The sequence below is a fragment of the Cololabis saira genome, chromosome 22, assembly GCF_033807715.1.
Source record: "Cololabis saira isolate AMF1-May2022 chromosome 22, fColSai1.1, whole genome shotgun sequence".
Lineage (NCBI taxonomy): Eukaryota > Metazoa > Chordata > Actinopteri > Beloniformes > Belonidae > Cololabis > Cololabis saira.
The window spans coordinates 17,670,634-17,692,158 of NC_084608.1; the positions used below are offsets into that span (position 1 = coordinate 17,670,634).

The 21,525-nt window shown below is 39.3% G+C and overlaps 2 protein-coding genes across 3 annotated transcripts; one reads left to right on the forward strand and one right to left on the reverse strand.

Annotated features, from left to right (window-relative positions):
* Nucleotides 1-711: 711 nt before the first annotated feature.
* ythdf3 (YTH N6-methyladenosine RNA binding protein F3) lies at nucleotides 712-11,627 on the reverse strand. The gene is made up of 5 exons (XM_061714059.1): nucleotides 11,356-11,627; nucleotides 11,055-11,079; nucleotides 9,753-9,832; nucleotides 7,056-8,777; nucleotides 712-2,655 (listed from the first exon to the last, which is right to left on the reverse strand). The coding sequence occupies exons 1-5, from the start codon at nucleotides 11,377-11,379 to the stop codon at nucleotides 2,632-2,634; spliced, it is 1,875 nt and encodes a 624-aa protein (XP_061570043.1). The 5' UTR covers nucleotides 11,380-11,627; the 3' UTR covers nucleotides 712-2,631.
* Nucleotides 11,628-13,637: 2,010 nt separating this feature from the next.
* abhd10b (abhydrolase domain containing 10, depalmitoylase b) lies at nucleotides 13,638-20,338 on the forward strand. Of its 2 annotated transcripts, none has more exons than XM_061713763.1 (5): nucleotides 13,638-13,808; nucleotides 14,189-14,372; nucleotides 18,272-18,383; nucleotides 19,341-19,478; nucleotides 19,571-20,338. In XM_061713763.1, exons 1-5 carry the CDS (start codon nucleotides 13,715-13,717, stop codon nucleotides 19,910-19,912), a joined length of 870 nt encoding a protein of 289 aa, XP_061569747.1. In that variant the 5' UTR covers nucleotides 13,638-13,714; the 3' UTR covers nucleotides 19,913-20,338. The 2 variants fall into 2 exon arrangements, with proteins under 2 accessions (XP_061569747.1, XP_061569746.1); XM_061713762.1 differs by having other exon boundaries at nucleotides 13,643-13,808; nucleotides 14,186-14,372.
* The last annotated feature ends 1,187 nt before the right edge of the window (nucleotides 20,339-21,525 follow it).

Sequence of the window (21,525 nt, forward strand, 5' to 3'; positions counted from 1 at the left end):
TGTCTTTTCTCTTTGGATATTACTTTTCTAACAAATATTGATTATAATTACCTGATTGCCTGTTTGCTTAAAAATAGCCCTTTTTTTTTATCTCACTGTCCTATCTCAGCATTTTGGGATATGTTGCCGGCCTGGAATGCAGGTTTTGGAAATGAAACACAGTTAGAAAACAATTTTGAAGGGAATATCCTACATATTTAATATTACTATTGCACTGCAATAGTAATATTAAATCCATGCTGTCCAGTTGCGGATTAACATCACTTCTACCTCAATGTTTCTCCAGCCAACTTTAATTCACCGTTGCACCAGGACGAATCCCCCACTGATTGTGCAGCAACCACACATAATGAGAGCATCACCTCATTCCTCCAACCCCGGCCAGAGTCCACCATCATTTTTGTGCATCTGAAATCCAGACTCATCAGACCAGACGAGCTTACTTCAGTGATTGACAACGCAATGCTTGCAATTCCTAGCTCACTTCAAAGGTTCAGCTTTGACAGGAAAAGGCATGCTGCATGCAGAGGTGGAAGAAGTACTCAAGAGTACTCCAGTACGAGACATGCATTTAAAATTTCATTTGAGGAGTACCAAAGTATTATGATAAAGATGTTGTTGAAATCTAAAAATATACTTATAAAAGAGATGCATTTGATTGATATAACAAAACATCAATTTACAGCATTGTCATGTTTATGTCATGTTGTAGCAGGTAGGAGATAGTTCAGGATTTCATCCTGGAGGTTTAATGCCTTCAAAGGATGACAACACGATGCAGTTATAGAGGGGATAAAAACAAAGACAATTTTGATTCACAAATCTTTATTAATATAACTTTTTTTTTTGTGAAGTATCAGGTCATTTGCCCAATTAATCAAGATATTGAGATAAAACATCTCATTACTATTATTATGTTAGATAAATGTTAAAATAGGAAATTGAATGGCAAAAGAAAAGCAGGAGACATCTGAGCCTTCAATCTGAAGCAGAACGTGGGTTTCAAAAGTACCATTCGAACTGGAATCATGATCCAAAATTGCCACAAATACTTAAATCTGCAATAAGAGTAAGGATTGAAATATAGTGCAGTAGTCTATATTTGACATTTTTTCAGTAATTGATAAAGTCTTTAGTTCCAAGTTTCCAACAGTCATTTAATTAATAGTGTTAAGTAAAAACTAAAACATTTGATACTGAGTTCTAAAGCAATTTAAAGCTGAAATGTATTAAAGAATTAAAATGACATGGGTATAACATAAATAGATGTACTTAGTTCCTTTTTTCTAGTACCTGCATGCTCAGTTCAGTGCTGTTAGAGTCTATACAGTTAATGTTGCTCGTTCCAATGGTGCCAAAATAAATGTACCGCCCTGCTTGGGACAGGCCTCCATCGCAGCATCCACAGCTCAACATCTTTAGGTTGTGCGGTTCATTTTATTTATAGTACACCTTTGTCATTTTTATCCTTTCTCAATAATATGCTGACTCAAAGTGGAGAGAAGTTCTTGTTATCTTCTCTATCCATAAGCAACTATGCAAACTAAACTCAACTACAGCCCCCCAATAATTAAACTGAGATAGGGATTATTTAAAAAAGAAGTTAAAATTGTGTATCAGGAAATTAAGTGAAAACACAAAAGCAACATTTGCGCTAAACTTGAGTATTTTTTATTCAGCTAGAGAGTTACCAAGAGGAGAAAACTGTCACACCCCTGCAGTTGATGTTTCACCTTTTTGGGGGGGTATCTCAAGTCAAGTTTAATTAGGCGCTGAGAGCTATTGAGGATAGACAATCTGATGGAGCCTGAGGTAAGATTAAAGAATACATCAACGTGGGAGCAAAGACGGTCACCAACAGGGCCGATGCAGGCCATCGCTGGTTCTACCAGAGCAGCAGGTTTCTCCTCAGACAAATGCACTTCAGAATGACAGAATCAAAGGAAAGAAAGAAAAAGAAAAACAAAGATGACCACGAGCTGGCTTTCGCCAAACTGCTGCATAACTAATCTTTTGGTATACAGAAACAGATGCATACAAAAAGGGGAAAGGAAGAAGAGTAAATCCTGTGATTGACATGATTGGCATGATTGTGGCTGTTTCTCAATTATTCCATATCCCCTGTCAATCACCCACAGTCTCCGTCTGGAAGGAGCAGATGACTGAATACAGATTCAAGTACAAGATTAATGTATACATACTTTCATTCTCTCCAAGGCCTGATGAAAGCTTAGCAAGATCTCAAAAAATGTGAGGCATTAAAAAAATACAAATAAGCTCAATGACATTTTCTGACTACTCAGGTTAATTAGTTAGTGGCTCACAAACAAAAATCAAAGAACAGAATTAGAGAGTTAAGGGAGTTGGTGGAGGCTGTTTAGAAGGACTGAAAGTGCTTTAAAGACAGAGTTTCAAAGTGAGTTATGCTCCTTTTCTCATGAAACAAGAACACAGGGTTTGATGCACCAGTCAATGGATACGGATGAGTCCACCTATTGTCATATTCAAGTGTCAGATACATTGTCATCTTCAGCAGAAAGCTGCGAGAGGCTTTCCTCCTTGTGGTTAGGCAAATTTGATTTAAGGTCCTACACCATTAGTGTTGCAGTTCTAGCAGAGCTTGCTTGAAGGTTATGGTTTATTTCTACTGCGCTCCTAGTGGGAGAGAAAAAACAAAACAAAGAGATCATCAGAAGGACAACAACGAGAGAAAAACAACATTATACATCATAACAACCCAACATTACACCTGCTTTCAAGCTGGTTTTGGTTAATAAGCAAAAAAGGTGCATTAAATGCAAATATATTCAACACTGTCAACAAATTAGGATGCACTCCTTTTTTGTGTTTTTTTTTTTTTGGATTTAGTCAAGGTTAAAACAAGGAATTCTGGGATAACGGTTAAGATATGACATTCATAATTAGCTGGGATAGGCTTCAGCAGCCCCCCGTGACCCTGAAAAGGATATACACGGGTATAGAAAATGGATGGATGGACAATGTCTGTAAATACAGTATACTGTTGTGTGTGGAACTGCTGGTACTTCAAACTCTTCCCACAATCTAAACATGGTACTTTTAACGGATGCTGCTAGATTATCCTCAAGTGTGGGTGAAACATAGTGATGCATCTCATTTCTGTTTGGGTGTCCCTACGATGGAAAGGTGACCTGTCCAGAAGACCTGCCTACCCACTGAGAGTTGCAATAGGCTCCATCCCCTCCTGCAACCCTGAACAGGAAGAAGTTGAGTATAGAAAATGGATTGATTAATTAGTTGTGGGTAATATAAATAAGTGCACTAGTGTAAAAAGCTTGTGTTATGGCGGTTTAATATCTTACTAATGTGCTTTTCAGAAAAAAAAAAAAGGGTGGTACATCTGTGCCTCCCTTTCTAATCATCCCCACATCTGAATGATAATCCAACATACAGTCCACCCAGTTATTGTTTATGAACAAAGCATGGTTGTTGGGTCTTCAGGATTCAACATATTTTTCCTCTGTGAACTGAGAAACTAAAAAAAAAATGATTCCCTGGTATTTTACTTCACATCCTGGAAACTCTGTTTATTCTTTGTTCAGTGTCATGTTTTTACATGTAAATTGTGTCCATGTCCATTCATGGGGGAAAAAAAAGTGTTTAAGCATAAAATGTCATAATAATTTAGATTAATATATCAGATATCCCTACATGCATTAGTATAAATTTGGCAGAAAGAAATCTTATGCTCATTTCTGTATACACACAAAACAACACAATTTGTTATGCATCCGAGCCTAAACGTTTTGTCCTAGAAGCTTACAGGAATAATTACTTTTGCAGCAACTGATTTAAAAAAAAAAAAAAACACTTTCCCAAATGCAATAAAAATTGGGCTTAGTTAATATATATCAAATGAATCGGTGTTGCAATGGAAGCCTTTGAGCTCATTTGTATGCTGTTGTTGTTTATTTGTTATCAAAATCTTATTACTTTAATAAACTCATTTGAGCGTATTCTTTACAAGTACCAGTGTGCAACATTGAAGAAAATCTATTGGCAAAATAGAATGTTCAATATTTCTAAATGTTTTTATTAGTATAGAATTATGTTAAAATAAAAATTGTCTTTTTGATTACCTTCAAATGAGCAGATTATATAAAAAAGACTTTGGTCTCTGACCCCTGTCACTCTGACATGCAACTACGGCAGCCCAGATGGGACAAACTAAACACTGAATCTACAGCTGGACCTTTTTCCTACACAACGTTCCTGGCCACCATAGTTTTGAGTAGGCGGGACGTATTCATTTGGTTTTAATTTGCAATTTGTACATCCCTTCCATGACAACATTATCAGTCTTTGATTTGGCAAGACAATTTATATTTATTGGAAAGACTACAAGACAGCAAAAACTGCTCAGGGAAGGCTCGGGAAACCTTACAAAACCCCTCAGGGACTGACACGGCCTCCAAACAGATTCTGGATGCAGCAAAAGGAGTCTAATCTATGAAGACCCTCCTCTGCAACCCCCAGGACCTAAATGTCTGCTGCCAACATCCAAGCACCAGACACCTCACAATGGCTGAAAGCCATTTCTATGGTACTAGGGGACCTACATAATATAAGGAAGATGGTTAAATGTTGTGATTAATCTTCAGGAGTCTTGGAGAAAAAAAAACAAAACATTCTCCGTAGCTCATGTCTTGTTTAGATTTGCTCACGTGGACCTATTGTAGTTTAGATTCCTTTTCTCTTTTCTTTCTCTGGTTTCAGAAAGAAACATTTAAAGCATGACAGCAAAATGCCACATTGTGTTTTTGTACATGATGACAAGTTTACTCAAAAAGACATCCCAAATGTCAAACAAAGATAAATGTAACGGTTAATAATTTACAGAAAAATTTACCCACAAACTATTTAACCCTCGTGAGCCCTTCTTTCTTCTAGATAAACTGGAAAACACAGATAAGAAATGCAGATCGTGTTACTAGGTAGATCTGAGTGTATGTGCTTATCCTGTTTAGTGTTAAATTAAGAAAGTCAGCATATCCTCAGAAAGAAAAACAAGGGAGAAAATTAGTTTAGAGGTCCAAAGGAATGCACTAACCAAATATCCAGCTATGTTTACACTGGCATGAGACTGCAGTAACTACACTGGCCTTGTAGTTAGTCTCAGCCACAGAAAAAAGAAGGCAGGCATACTCCAAACATAAGCACACAATATCACAATACGACTGTAACGTCAAATGCTGTAGATTACACAGAGAGGAATGTTGTGGGCTCATTTAAGAGAAAATAACAGGTTTAAATAAATATTTAAAAAAGAATAAATCACACAAAACATAGAATTCCAAAAACTGAGTTTTGTGGATAGATGCTAGAGGGGTTTTTTTTTTTTTTTGGCTGATTTTCTTCCCCACTTCTCAGTTGGAACAGTATTTTCTTTGTGGCTTTCCTTGTCTGTTCTCTGGGACCCAGGATGCCAGTAACTCTATCCCAAGTGGGACCCTCACAAACATCGGTCTGAGCAAGGCAAGGGAGCTGGTTTACTTTAAATAATTTATGTTCAAATATGACATGACTAAGCAGTTTCAAACTAAGATAATCATCTAATTTATTCCCTCATCAAATGGGTGAGCAAAATGCATACTTTGCCAATAACCTCTCCCACTAGAAATCTACTTTTCACTCCTTTGTGGTACAAAAATGAATAAGTAAAAACATATTTACCTGCCGGCTTTGATTTAAATGTAACTGTTACAATTTGGAATACATTGATCCATCCATCTATCTATATCACGAAGAAAAAGGGCAACAATGTCTATGTTTTCATTTTTTAGAGTTTTTCCTGTGACGTAACATTCAATCAGATACTAATTCATCTTTACAGCGCACCTTAAAGAGTTATTGTGCAGGTAGTTATGCTGGTTTGACACCTCTCAAAGTTGGTTAAGGACAGGACAAACAACAGACAACAATTAACCTTGTCAAGCAAAGTAGGGCAAGGCATCAGCCTGGCCAAACCTGTCATGTAGGAGGTCAGAGCTGCGAAAGCAGCCTGGCACCGTGTCTTCACAACATTGGAGGAAACCGCCTTTCTACTGACAGGTTGTTTTCAGAAGCCTGAAAACACTGACTTGAAATATTTATGAGAAAGTAACCCAGCGCATATTAACAAGGTCAGTGGCGAGGACTCAATAGAGCATCAACAGAGTATCAGCGGTTAAAGAGTAGGAGAACAAGAGAGAGCAGGTCATGGGAGTTTTCTTGAGGAAATTAGCATACTGGTGGATCTAAGAATGGATGCAGAACGCCACTGGAGAATGCAGGTTTAGTTGTTTGGCTGCATCTTCTCCCCGACAGGAGTTTTTACTGTTTTTACTGCTTCAGCTAACATTTGTTTTGCAACACTGATTTTACCAGTGGGACATATTATAAGTTACCACACCAAGGGGCTTACACTGCGTGTGCTTCTCTGAACTTGGTGCACAGGCAGGCATAATCATGCATTTTTATCATGTATTTTTCTAGGAAACCGTTTAGAAATCAAACTGCGTCGAGGCATGCTGCAGCCAGTTTTTAGACTGAAGGCTTATGTTGTTAAAGGCTAATAAAGCATGAGGAGCCTGTGGAGAGCAGCGAGGCTTGGTGTTCAAAGGAAGATCAGAGCCTGCATTCGCTTTTGTCTGAAAGAGAGAATGCCAGGAATGTGGGCTATTTCAGGAAACCCTATATGCATCTGATTCCACTTGGGCAACTCATCACTATACTAACGGCATAAAATGGCTGATGGGGACTCAGGGTTTCCTGAAGATGCTTGTGAGTAATTGTTAGATGCCAATCTCCTGATAGGGATCAAGGAACATCCATCTACTGAAAGCTGTTGATGCATCCAAGATGTTACAACCTCAGAGCAGGAGCAACAAGATCAGCTGATTACAGTCTGACAACAGCCTCAGAGTGACTCAGGAAAATTGGCCTCCTGTTAAAATATAGAACTACTACATTGAACTGCATCATGTCTACTAACAAGATATTTACAGAACAGATGTTTTGAGGTGTATGTATCTCACCTTCCTCAGAGCATCCTCCTCTTCTTGACGTTTCTCATAATGTGCAAAGTCGTCAAAGATTGAGGTGGTATGCTTGTAAGTGGCAATAACTTTAAGCACTTGTTTGGCCTTCTCCAGAGGCACTTCCTGAGTGTCCCTGGAGTTGGTCACTGGCTTGTTGTCATTGTTCTCCAGCCGGATGTGACGCAGCTGGTTGTTGGGCACGTCTTTAATGAAAGTCCACTTCACTTCAAACTTGCCCTTCCATTTGTCCTGAGACCAGACGCCTGCAAAGGCATTGTAGTCCACAGGTGAGCGCATTTCGGCCACACCGCAGAAGTGCCCACTGCCGTTGACGCTGAACAAGAGGTACAAAGGCCCCTTGTTTCCTATGGAGCGGTAGGCACTATCCAGGCGCTTGTTGCCATGTTCTGTACTGCACCAGATAGAGTACTTGATTGAGCGGTGGATGTCATCTTCTGAATAGCTTTTGATTATGAAAACACGTCCGTTTTTCAAATTCCAGTCAAAGTCTTTGGGGTTGTAGTTGTTGAGGGTACGGAGTTTCTCCAGGACGGGGTGCACTTCTCCAGAGCACGGGGAAGCACTCAGTGGGACTCCAGCCACCAGACCAAAGCCCTCACCCCGGTTCCTGGGAGCCACCCAACGGTTAGGGGGTGGGCCAGGCTGCTGGGGCTGTTGCTGATGGTGTGGGGGACCAGGATGGGAATGGAGGTGCAAGCTTTGAGGGCCAGGGGGCAAAGAATGAGGATGTTGAGGGGACTGGAGGGACTGGAGTTGAAAGGGCTGATGGTGTTGGTGTTGATGTTGATGATGTTGATGATGTTGATGCTGATGCTGATGCTGGTGTTGATGCTGATGCTGATGCTGATGCTGATGGGGACCCTGAGGGGGTAGATGGTTCTGCAGTAAGGGCTGTGGCTGAGCTAAGAGAGGCTGCTGCACCAGAGTTTGGGGGTGCATAATAGTCTGAGCTATCTGGGGCTTGTTCAGCGAGCCCTTATCGTCCCAAGTACCTATATTCATATTGTGCTTTATTGGGGGTGGGGGGATGGTGTTTCCACCCCCCATTCCCATGTTGGCTTTGGGTTTGACTTTGGGCTGAGGCTTGGCCGGCTTCTTGGCGATGGCTGCCCAGGAAGCAGGTTTAGGTGCGGATGTGCTGACAGGGGGAGGGAGGTTATTGGCCGCCATACTGCTCATAACTGCTGCACCTCCTAAGGATGAGCCCACGGTTTTGGTGACAGCTGCCACCATGTCTGTACCCAGTTTTAGCCCTGCCATGCCCTGCTCAATGCTGTTTAACACTGGAACCTTATTGAGTTGAGTGTCATTTCCAAAGCCCCCCTGTCCATCTGCAATGGCCCGGCCCAGCGAGCTTGGGGCATAGCCATAGCTGTTACTGTAGACTGAACTCTGTGTTGATTGACCCTGAGAGACACTGGTGCCCCAGGTAGAAAAGTCTGCATTACCAGGAAAGAAGTTGAAGCCATGCTGGCCGAGGAAAGGCGGGGTGTTACCCAGGGCACCTGGTTGGCTGAAAACACCCTCAGGAATAAAGTGCGGTTCACCGTTGCTCATCTGTCCATAGGTAGTTAGGTAGGGCATTGGCGGGTCTCCTGCTGTGGACCAGGCAGCCTCTCCCAGAGAATAAGGGAAGCCAATGGATGGAGCATAGTAACTAGGCATGTAGGGATCGGACATTGGTGGATAGTTGTTACTCTGTGTGACACAGAAAGACAGTCACGTAATGAAATCTACAGAATAAGAGACATAATAGCAAACACATAATAAAAGACAACAGTAAAACTGAAGTGATTACACATATGTCACCTAATATCAGAATCAGAATCAGCTTTATTGGCCAAGTTTGAACATTGTCCAACAAGGAATTTGACTCTGGTTATTTCGCTCACTGTACCCAGATTTAAAAATAGAAAACACTAAATAAACAGATGTGGCACTTTTTAACATATATACAGTCAAAAAACTATATACAGTCAAAAAACAGAAAGGTGTAGCAGTATGAGGTAGAAAAATGACGGCTCTAAATAAAATAACATATATAAAAAAAAATTAAAGTGAAAGGTGCAGCAGAATGAGGCAGACATGATTATTGTTGGAAGGTGCATTGTTGCAGCACGTGATAGTGCCATTATATCTACTAAATCTACATAATATCTACAACTCATTTGTCTATGATATGAAATTATATGAAGGCCTGTTAAAATTAACAAATAACTAAGTTATTATTTAAAGTTTATTAAATGTTTGTAGTCATTTTAGAAGGAAATGAAAACAACTAACAGCAGAATTAAATTCAAATTACATATTTGCACCACCATTTACACTGCTAGTTCCCATTTTCTGTTCTGGTTTGTGGAGACTGCTGTCCAAGTGGTGGTACTTTCCGCATTAAGAGATTGGGTACATTTCATAACTGTGTGGGTTAACCTATTCTAATTGATGAACCTTTAAATAAGCACAATGTGGGATCGTAAGAGCCAAATACAAATCAAAAATCTAATTGGTTGAAGGAGGTGATTTGCAGGAAAAAGGTTGTATCAAAAATGCTGATTTAGAAATAAAAAGGACAATAACATTGTAAAATGGGATCATACGCTTAATGTTGGCCACAACCACCAGGTGTTAATATCACTCAGAACAACTGCATTGTGTATTTTAAAAGTACATTACCTGATTTGTCGGGCCACTTAGGTAAGGCTCAAAATCATCTTCATTCACACCATCTTTTTGATGCATTGATCCGTTTTGTACTAAACGGGGAGAGATAAGACAATAAATAAATGATTAACATGTTTCACAGTTATATAACCCAATATTTAACACTCAGAGGGGATTATATTTTAGCCATGTGTGAAATGTGTCTTGTCAGCAATGCTACAGACTGTAGTTATTATCAGTAAGAAACTCTATAGTATATTAGCTTATGTAAGCATGGCATAATAATGGTGATTACTTGTTTACCAGTTACAAATCACTGTAGAGTCCTTACAAACACCAGGAAACTGGACCGTATTACACCGGTCATGAAATCACTACACTGGCTTCCAGTGAGTCAAAGGATAGAGTTTAAAATCTTATTGCTGGTCTACAAAGCACTGAATGGTCTTGGACCAAAATACATGGTTGATCTGTTAGTTCCTATGAAGCTCCCAGACCCCTGAGGTTCATCTGGATCTGGTTTGTTGTGGTTCCAGAACCAGAACCAAGCAAGGTGAGGCAGCGTTCAGTTATTCTGCTCCTCACCGGTGGAACAAACTTCCTGTAGACCTGAGGTCTGCTGCAACTGTAGATCCTTTAAATCAGGCCTAAAAACATTACTGTTTACTGAAGCGTACACTTAAATTTAATACTTACCTGCTGAACTCTACTGCCCTTACTTTTAACAATTGTGCTTTTTATTATTTTACCTCTTTTCTTATAATTTTATTTCATTTATTTGTTATTTAGGCGTACTCTTAATTTAAATACTTTCTGAAAACCGCGAATGAGATGTGTACCTGCGGTACTGTACTGCCCTTAGTTTTCAGCAACTTGTGCTTTTTATTATTTTACCTTCTTTTCTCATAATTTTATTTCATTTTATTTGTTACTTACTGTCTTATTATGTCTTGCCGCTTTTAATGTTGATGTAAATCAGGCCTAAAAACATTACTGTTTACTGAAGCCTACTCCTAAATTAAATACTTACCTGCTTTACTCTACTGCCTTTACTTTTTAACAACTTGTGCTTTTTATTATTTTACCTCTTTTCTTATCATTTTATTTCATGTATTTGTTATTTAAGCGTTCTCTTAAATCAGCAACTTGTGCTTTTTATTATTTTACCTTCTTTTCTCATAATTTAATTTCATTGTATTTGTTATTTACTGTCTAATTATGTCTTGCTGCTTTTAATGTCGATGTAAAGCACTTTGAATTACCTTGTGTTGAATTGTGCTATATAAATAAACTTGCCTTGCCTAAAAGCCTTACCTTTATTTCCTTGTCCTTTAGGTCTCTGAAATAACAGGTAGGAGAGAGAAATTAGACTTAGCAGATCACGACAGGAAACAAACACCCTGGCCTAGCAGGTTATATCATATCCCACACAGAGACATATTGGTCCAGTCTCCATCAGCATGGTAACATTTGCAGGTCTCGGCTGCAGCTGGCCGGATGTCAGCCAGTAAACGCTGCCGCATCGGCTGCAGCTGCAGCCGGCCTGTGTTTGCTCTGGCATGGGGAAGTTTTATATCCCCGTGAAAGCGAACATGCAGAGCTCTAGCACACCAACCTGGTCGACTGTAGTCGCAGACATCCTCCAGAAAACCCGGCTGGTTGTGATCCGTCCTCGGCTCTCCCCCCCCGACCCCCCTCTGGCTCCTCTCTCGGTCCTCACGACGACCTGGACACTTTTAATAAGTTCAAGCGTCTGTGTGGTTTCTTTTTACCCGCAAGCTGGTGTTTTATCAGTCAACCCGAACCCGACTGGTGTCTCACTGGAAACATACTCCACAATGGCGGATAGGTTTCTACTCTTGCTTCCGCTCCGTCCTGCAGCGCCGCGACCTTCCTGTGACGTCCTGAAGGCTGATTTATGGTTCCGCGTTACACCAACGCAGAGCCTACGGCGTAGGGTACGCGGCGAAGCGCACCGTACCTCTGCGTCGATTTAACGCGGAACTATAATTCAGGCATAATAAGTCATGTTACAAGCTGACGCTCCGCATGACACACACGCTCAAGTCCTCCTCCGATACATGTGCTCTACTGGCTCCTTGCTTAATGCCGCGTTCCATTTGTCCTCGGAAGTGGGGATTTCCCAGTTCCCAGTCGGAATTTTCAACTGGAACGCCCCTCGAAGTGGGATTTCCCACTGGGAAAGTGGGAGAGTCTTCACCACCCCCGAGTTCACATTCCAAGATGGCTGCCCCGGTTGTAAACAGTAGAAGAGAGCTCTGTAAAAATTCGTAGCACTTCATTCTAGTTTTGGTCACACTAAATCAGTCGTATACAAGTATTGTTCGGCATATATATGCTGCTATAGTGTACTTCACATTTTTAATGTGGTATATGCAAACTACAAACTAGTTTTCCGACTTTGTAACTGGAACGCTGATAACTCGGCTGCGACGTCATTCCCAGATCCGAGTTCCGACTTCCGAGGTAAATGGGACGCAGCATTAGTCTCTGGACTAACCAGTTATCCACGAAGAGAGAGAAACCTAAAATGAAATACAAATGTCACGGAAGGGTTGCAACAAACCTCTGGGCATAAATGTTACACAAGAACCCATCCTATCAGCTGACCATGAGTTGTATATTTGTTTGCTTCTTAGTCATTTTATGGGTTACTGACTGTCGCCACATTTGTCTGTACTTGCTTGTCTCATTTTGTATCTTCTGTTTTGTGTTTGAAACTCTTTCTAATTGTGCAACTCCTTGTAATGGCTTCATGTTCCTCTTTAGTTGTCTCGTCTATCTTTGTAAGCATATTTGCTTATACTTGTTGCAAGGTTTTTTTTAATCTTTTTAATCAAGTCAACAGTCATTTTTTTAATTTTTGTTTTGTTTTTTAGCATAATGAGACTTCCTTTTTTGTAATTTTGTGTATTTTTGTGTTCTTTTTATGCTAATTTCCAGCATCTACACTCAATATATCAGCTTTTGTTGTTCTTCTTTTGTATCAATTTATGTCATCGTTATGTGTCTTTTTCTAAGATTCCTGATTCAAAAAAGAATTTGGTATAATGTCCATAAATTAATTACATACAAAGAAGCATTACAGCAACAGTTTAGAAAATAACAGATCTGTGCAACAAATGCTTCATGAGAAGTCATAAATGTTTTATCATGATTGCCAAGAACAAGCAACTCCATTGCAGGAAAGATTATTAATATTTTTCCCTCTTAACTTTCATTTTCTGCTTCTTTATATTTCCTACTGCATTTTTTAAACCACAATAGCCATTTTAGTTATCAATCACTGTGCAACAATAATAATAGTAACAATGCACCTTTCAATAACCATGTCTACCTCATACTGCTGAACTTTTCACTTTTTTAAAAATTGTGTATACTGTATGTTAATAAGAGCTGTCATTTGCCTATTTACTGTACAGTGAGCGAAAATAAGCGAGTCAAATTCCCTGTTTTGTCCTGACTTGGCCAAATAAACATGATTCAGATTCTGATTCTGATTTACTGTAGGCTACATACGTTTTAATAATATAATAGCTTATATGAAGAAGAAAAATACTCACTAAAGTAAGAATATGTTCTACCATTATCACCATTTCAGCAGTGTGCCAGCATGAAAATGCTTCATTTACATTTATGCATGTTAACAGAATAGCTGAATAAATGGCATTTTGTAAAGTGTATTTATAGTATGATGACATAACAGGGACTAAAGGCAATTAATTTATTGGACCTTGTACCTTGTAGACTTGTATGTACTTACTAGGGAATATTTTTTATCTTACAGTAGTGTGATTGCATGTGAATAGCTATTTAAACTCGTGCTCCTCAGCAGGTTTCAGCACAATTAGCTGTATAATGCAAATAAAGTAAAGCCAAACTGTTGTGCTCCCGGAGCTGAAGTAGCGACTGCGGCTTTTCTCGCGATACTTGCTCAGTGGTTACGGAACAGAATGGCAGCCGTCTCGCTGAGGTCCTGTCGCAGAGGACTTTCACACTTTTTAACTAATGCAGGGCTCACAGCTTTGTCCTCAAACCGAATGGAAGGTTTGTTCATGTCTTTGGTTTTGCTACAATTAATTCAGTAATGCTCGAGTGTCTTTTACGTGTGTTAAACAGCGTCGGAGGGGGGTGTGGCGACTGCGCCGTAATAAAAAATTTAGGGCATTTAAAATATGCAGTGTTTTGTGCTGCTGACACATTTTGCGTCACCTGCCTTTCTTTTTATTTGCATTTGAAAAAGCTAGGTGGATAATTGGCTTGATTTAGGTGCGTTAATATGCTGAGCTGTTGCTATGTTTGAGCCACGTGATAAACTATGTGTCCAGCAAAGTCGGTTTTTTAATAATATACTATAACATTGAGTCATTTTCATGATGAATGCATGTTTCCACACGTCTGAATAACAAAACTTTGTTGATTAGGAGACAGGAGACACAAATCTACAGTTCAGTATGCTTCAAGACCAGACCTACCAAAACTGGCCTACAGGAAAGTGAAGGGGAAGAGTCCAGGTGTGGTTTTCCTCCCCGGCTTTGCCTCCAACATGAATGGGCAGAAAGCCGAGGCCCTGGAGGAGTTCTGTAGGTCATTAGGGCACTCGTACCTCAGGTAAGGACCCCGTCTACCGCAGACTGTCCCCCCACCCCACCCTACGTTACACTAACGCAGTGTTTCTCAATCCTGGTCCTAGTGGGCCCCTGTCCTGCATCTTTTAGATGTTTCCCTGCACCAACACACCTGATTCTAATTAAAGGTCCTCATTAGCTTGTCACCAAGGTCTGCACAACTCTGTTGATGACACAGGTACTTGTATCACGGTGTGTTGAAGCAGGGTAGCATCTAAAACATGCAGGACAGGGGCCCACGAGGACCAGGATTGAGAAACACTGCACTAACGTAAAGACTCCACTCCTGACCTCATGCGTCACATTAACGCACATCCCAGGTCACCTCATGTACATTTTTTTTCCTACAGACTCATTACTCCGGCACCAACTTGTTGTACATTTTTCCTTTAATATTATTTGCTCTTTTGTATTGCACCAATCACCACAACGAATTCCTTGTGTGTGTTAAACTACTTGGCAATAAACTTATTTCTGATCCTGAGATAAAGGTCTTGTTTACACCTGGTTTTAAAATCCATCCTCAGTGATCTGATCACAAGTGGACAGCCATAGGTGCAAACACACCAAGGACACGTTTGAGGATGCAGCTCCCTCCTAGGGGGGGGCTACTGTGACCACATAATTTTGGTGTTGTAAGCACTATGCGTCCTTGCCTACTTGACTATCTTTGTAACCGACATCTTCGTTCACATAGCAATAGTGTCATATTAAAATGCTAAACAACAAGCTGGTGCTGTAACTGCTGACAACACAGCCACAAAGTCACATACTTGTCAGTGTTGTTTCAGCTCTTTTTTATTACCAGCAAATTAATGCTCTCAAGCCTTTTATCGTCCATGTTTATTACCATTATTGTTGTATATGTGGGGTTGATCTGTTACACAAAGCTGGTGGGGGGTTGGGGCATGACATACAGGAAGGGTGTTCTTTTTCCTGGCGACTATGCGCAGTTAAGCCCATGATATCCAACTGCAGGTTAAAAAAACAATGAATTTGGTCTTTACGTGCAGAAATCATGTACTTCTTTAATTGCATACAGGGTTAGGGAGGGGGACGTGATCATAAGTCGCCACTTCAGACAAGCAGAGAGAAGCATGTTATCTTAGGTGTGGATAAAGTTAGAACTGTTCAGGCCAACACGCAAAACCTCCCATCTAAAAAATGCCCTCTCCCGAGAGAACAAAATAAAAACAATTCTTCTCAAACAATTATATTTTTTATGGATACAGAATAAAGGATAGGCTGTTTTTGGACAGGATTACTATACTATCTGTAAACAATACCAACTAGGCCTTAATGAGTTCCAAAGTGGAGATTAGAAGATTTTGCCTGAGTTTTTGGATCATTTTGCAGACATGAGCTTTTGCATTCTGTCTATCCTTATTCATTTTGAGTGGGTTGTAACAAGTTATGTATTTTTTTTTTCATTTCATCCATCTTTCGAGGGTTCTGAAATGAGCCCTGAGAGTCCTCACATTAATAAAATTCATTCTTACAGTTGGTTTTAATAAAACACGTAGCTCCAATTGTAAAAAACACAGACTATCTATTGTCATGTTTATGGAAATGTATAACTGTTTACAGTACTTTCAAAAGGAAAAAATGCAGGCACTCTGGTGGCTTGAAAAAATTAAAAAAACCTTTATTTGACTGGGTTACATACTAAAAAGACACCAACGCGTGTCGGCTTGCGCCTTCCTCAGGGTGTATGGAGACAAGAGACAATCAAACAAAATTAAATAGAATTCAGTTCAGCTGTGGCTCCTCAGGTCTCTGCAATGCTCCTCCAGGCCTGAAGGAGGTGCCGGCAGGAGCACCCAGATATTCTGCTGTATAATTATCAGTCTTCTTCCTTTGGGTTTCTTTGTTTGCATTTATATTTATATTCACATTGCTCTTTGTTTTGTCATGACTTTTCAGGCCATTGTGTGACTTACTGTCATGTTTTGTTTAAAGGAGGGGAGATTTTCTCTATATATTTAGCTTTATTATTCTTTGCATGGTCTTCATTTTGGTACTCATGATTCACGTTATACTGCTACTCTGTGTTACTTTTCAACAGTCAATTTAATTTTCCTTTTTTTGATTGTTAAGGAAGCAGAATATCTGGGTGCTCCTGCCGGCGCCTCCTTCAGGCCTGGAGGAGCATTGCAGAGACCTGAGGAGCCACAGCTGAACTGAATTCTATTTAATTTTGTTTGATTGTCTCTTGTCTCCATACACCCTGAGGAAGGCGCAAGCCGACACGCGTTGGTGTCTTTTTAGTATGTAACCCAGTCAAATAAAGGTTTTTTAATTTTTTCAAGGCACCAGAGTGCCTGCATTTTTTCCTTTTGAGATTACTGTTGCACCCATTGCAAGAGCACCGGTGGTTGTGGGGACACCAGCAGCGCTCCTGTTATTCTGTTTTTTTTGTTTACAGTACTTGTTTAGCAAAAAGATGCAATCCGTGTTGCATGTAAATAAAAACAGAATTGCAATAATTTTGAAATCATTTAAAATACATATTTTTCTGAAAAAGATCTAATCATTGGGACCATTCTTATGAATGTCTTGTTGATTTTTTTTAATCTTGAGTTTGACAGCATCTCCCTTTAAACAACTCTGGTTTGCATGAAAAAAAAATGGTAGAAGAGAAAGACAAACAGCCTGGACGTGTCATGCCAGTGATAACGATGTAGTTGGGATATCTGTTGCTCACGAAGCAACATGCAGCGCCAAACTGACCTGCTACAGCTCAGACGTGTCTCTAACTAAAGGGTTTGGTTTGTAATGAAATGAGAAAATGACAAAGCAGAGAGCTGCACATTTGCTAACCTAGAACAGAAGAACATTTTGAAGGCCAAACTACAAAGGTCACTGTCTTCAGCTTCCAAACAGCGCGTTGACCCTCCTGTTGTCTTCGGGTCATTTGACCCGTTTTCAAAAGTGAGTATGTCATAACTTTGGTTTTCTTCCATTTAATTGCCTGGAAATTGCAGGGATGGTTCCATACGCTCTTTGCAAGTAAGATTAAATTGTGTGTTTTTATTAAAATTTATAGCATCTGTGGTCTTACCTGGTCAGTTTGATGTCTGATCTTTTACACTTTATGTTTCATAAATGGTCAAACTGCTCAATTTGACCCGTAAGTACAAAAGCTGTGACATGTAAATTAAGTTTATTTTACCATACATTCCAAAAATGTATGGAAATCTTGTGGAAAGTGTTGGAAACAAATTGGCCAAAAAGTGTAACAGAATTGAGTGATCATATTATATTTCATGCTTTACAAACCAGGTAAATAAGACCAGGGCGACAATAGATGTGACTATTTGCTACCATTGAAAATGGTATAAAAAAAATACCCTGCCTTAACTTTGTCATATACCTGTCTGTGGTATTCCATCTACTTGTGTTCTTCCGATAATAACCTTAAAGGAAATAAATCAGAATTTCTGCTTTTTTATACTCAAAAATGAGGCTTTTATGTAAATTAGGTCTATCATACCATATATTACAAAATAAATGTTAATATGTTGGAAAAAAGGTTCACAAAAAAGGAAAAACAAAACAATTTGGACCACATTTTATACCTCGTGCTTTATAATCAGTCAAAACAGACCAGGTCAATTTGACACGAGAGGACAAAAGGTGCATATAGATGGGAAGTCAAAGAAGAAATGATAAAAAAAATTTATAACTGTCATCAAATGCAAAATAGATATATTTATTGACATTTGATATGTTGGTTTCTGTTCATATCAATTAAAATAGTTAAAAGATGAGCAAATGTTTACATTCACAATGTCTCGCCTTTTTGTAATCTATAATGTACAAAACAAACAAGACGTGTCAGTGGCCTCTTACGCGTTACCTCTGTGTTTTGTTTTTACCCAGGTTTGACTACACAGGACATGGCGCCTCAGAGGGAGTGTTAGCAGAAGGAACTATAGGTACCTGGAAGAAAGATGTCCTTTTTGTGTTGGATGAGTTAACTGAGGGTCCACAGGTAAATATTTCATGGGTTGATACTCTTTTGTAAGTCGGTAGTCATTATTTTAGCAAATGAGCTTGGTTTCCATTTAGAGAAGGTTTCAGATATAAATATTCCCAAAATGATCCTCCTTTTTAAGGCCGAGTATAATGAATGAACCTCAGAGTTCATGCTTAAAGGTACGTGCACCATCCTGACATGTCATTTGAGTGATACGTAAACTATTCCCTGGATATAATAATAAAAGCTATAGCTAACAGGGTCCCTCTGAATGTATGAAAACACATTGTACTGTGATTTTTCCTCCTTATAATTATTATTAATATTTTTAAACTTAATAGCCACTCATTATCAATTAATACAGTATAAAATACTGTTTTTACGATCGCAGAAATATTGTTTAAAAAGTTTAACCACTGGACCCAAGAATTTGTCACTGAAAACATTGCTCGGCATCTACACAATGAAGGCTCTTATTTTTCAAATTAGATTAAGTTTAATGTTCTGGAGACAACCTTTTTGTGGCAAACCCTGCTCATGCAACATGCTGCACACTGAAACGAAGACATGGATCTAAACACATTTACCTGGAGGGGAAGTTTGAAAATTTTCTTTTTATCTGTATACTTTATGGATTCATCAAGTTTCACTTCTTATGAAAAGAAATCATGCAGTTAATATATGATGTTTGTTAATGTGTTCATTATAGATCAATGAAAGAATCTCATCAAACAATAGAATACATAATGAAAGAAAAGCTGATGTCTTTTTAAACGCCTAATGACATTCGGTTCCACAAGAGGGCGCTCTGACATCACGTTTGCATGTCAATCGTTTTAACCACAATAATGGATGAGCTTGAAGTAGTTAAAGACTTTTGACATTTGTGGTATGTGATTTTAGTTTTAATTCATCTCTTGATTGTATGTACATCCACTTTGTGGCATGGTGGTGTTTTTTGCTTCGTTGCAGATACTGGTTGGTTCCAGTATAGGGGGCTGGCTCATGCTGCTGGCTGCCATTGCAAGACCAGAGAAGACTGCTGCACTGGTTGGCATCGCCACCGCTGCTGATCATTTTGTCACATCATTTAACTCTCTCCCACTGGAGGTAGGAAGACGTAATATCCCTTCATATATTGGTTCTGTTGTATATATTGTACATATTGCATTAATGAGATCTCTTCATATTTAAATGCACAGACTCGCAAGGAGTTTGAGGAGAAAGGGGAGTGGACGGTGCCCAGCAAGCACTCTGAGGGAGGTGTTTTCAAGATTAGCCTAAACTTTCTGCGTGAAGCTGAAAATCACTGTGTGCTTCATAGTCCCATCCCAGTCACCTGTCCTGTACGGCTCATTCATGGGCTTAAAGATGAGGACGTCCCCTGGCACATCTCCATGCAGGTGGGAGAACGCATCCTCAGCCAGGATGTGGATATCATCCTCCGACGACATGGCCAGCATCGCATGTCTGATAAGGATGACATCAAGCTTATGGTCTACACTATTGATGATCTCATAGACAAGCTGACCACCCTGGTCTGAGCGGAAGATCGAGATGTTCCTGAAAGAAAGAGTGACTGTCAGCTTGGAAGGCAACCCTCAAGGAAACTACCAAACAATGGCACGTTTCTCTGCCAAATATGACCTTTTATCCATCGTTTTTTTTGTTGTTTTCCTTTTTGTCTTTTTTCCTGTATGTCATACATTGTCGTTATGTAAACATGTCATTACAGTACAAACAATATTGAAAGGAGTCTAGCTCGTAGCTGCTCCCTAATACTTTCAGGTTGCATTTATACGTGATTCTGGTCATTGTGTGGAGTGTTATATTGGTCAGCCATTATTAGGTCTTCCATTGTTCTCACCCTTTGGCTGTTTTCCCTCGCTGTTTTAAGTAGAAACACAGTTGTTCTGTGCCTTTTTTATCTCTTATCACCCTTTTGACAAATAAAACCTCTGCACGCTAAATTGGAGGTCTGAAATCAGTGAAAGTGCACACACACTGTGAAGTTATCTCTGGCTTATATGAAGAGGCTTATATTAGCAGTATTTCTTTTAGAAATATTGTTTTAAAAACTGTTCTAAAGGAGTATTTTACAGCTCCCAGTGAATTGCCACGAAAAAAAAAAGAAAAAACTTCCAGAATTTTTTGAAGATGATTGAACCTGAACATTTAGTATATATTTTATGGTAATTTGAAGAAGAAAATGAAGACTTGGATAGAGGTCAAACCCATTATCGTCTTCTTGATGTTATCCTTTTTAATTTTCTGAGACGCTGCCGCAATCTGCTCCTCTTACTGAGCTGACTTTGTAGTTTTTGAGGTAGAACATTTAAAGTATTCATCCATGTGGAGAACAGTAGTTTAATATTTTATATTTATCTACCTACTCTTTGTTTTCTCCTTGAAGGTTTTTCTTGGCTTGAAAAGTTAAATTTCCAAATACACAGAGATGCAGCGTCATTTCTGTACAGTTTTATCAAAAATGTACACCTTTACATATCGGGGCATAAAATCATCTGCTCAAAGCAGTGCAGACGACATTCTTTCATGTTACAATATTCTTTAAGTTAAAGGAACATATACTTACTTTAAGGAAGCTTGTTCTTGCTGTGTCACATCTCTTAATGGCAACCATCTCATGTAAGTTTAAGCTCTTATCCCAGAGGTGTCTTGCTGCAACTGCAAGAGACCATTCATTTTACAGAACTATGTTGCATAATCATAAAACAGTCACAATTGACAACGTGGAAGATATTAAAGAGGCTTAGGAATGTAATGATGGATTAGAAAAATGAAAGTAGCCAAGCAAGAGACCAGATGAGTTGTTTAATGCTATAAAAACTATTTATTCTCCACGCCTATAAGGAAAGCCACTGAGCTAAAAATGTCAGAAGTTCCTTTGTGGTGCCTTAAGTGGTTTTATCTTCTTTATTATTTACAATTTCAAATAACCAACAACTGAAGACGTATACTTTATATTGTGTAACTGTCCATTGAGCAAAAACGTATGCAGAAGCCGCCTGTGGAAAAACTAAGTCCACCTTTTAACAAAGGTTTGCTGAATCTTTTTCAGCATGACCTCATTGGTCTCTCGTATCGTTACAGCTGACTTATGCCCCACTCTTCGTCTTGACATTGCTTCAGTTCATTC

What these genes read in the sequence shown, in the direction of transcription:
- abhd10b (XM_061713762.1), top strand. Translation starts at nt 13,715, where the DNA reads ATGGCAGCCGTCTCGCTGAGGTCCTGTCGCAGAGGACTTTCACACTTT. An exon ending in TTAGGGCACTCGTACCTCAG is followed by an intron (nt 14,373 to 18,271) that starts GTAAGGACCCCG and finishes GTTTTTACCCAG; the next exon opens with GTTTGACTACACAGGACATG. An exon ending in TTAACTCTCTCCCACTGGAG is followed by an intron (nt 19,479 to 19,570) that starts GTAGGAAGACGT and finishes TTAAATGCACAG; the next exon opens with ACTCGCAAGGAGTTTGAGGA.
- ythdf3 (XM_061714059.1), bottom strand. Translation starts at nt 11,379, where the DNA reads ATGTCTGCGACTACAGTCGACCAG. An exon ending in TAAAGGACAAGGAAATAAAG is followed by an intron (nt 9,833 to 11,054) that starts GTAAGGCTTTTA and finishes CTCCCCGTTTAG; the next exon opens with TACAAAACGGATCAATGCAT. An exon ending in AGGAGGATGCTCTGAGGAAG is followed by an intron (nt 2,656 to 7,055) that starts GTGAGATACATA and finishes CTCTCCCACTAG; the next exon opens with GAGCGCAGTAGAAATAAACC.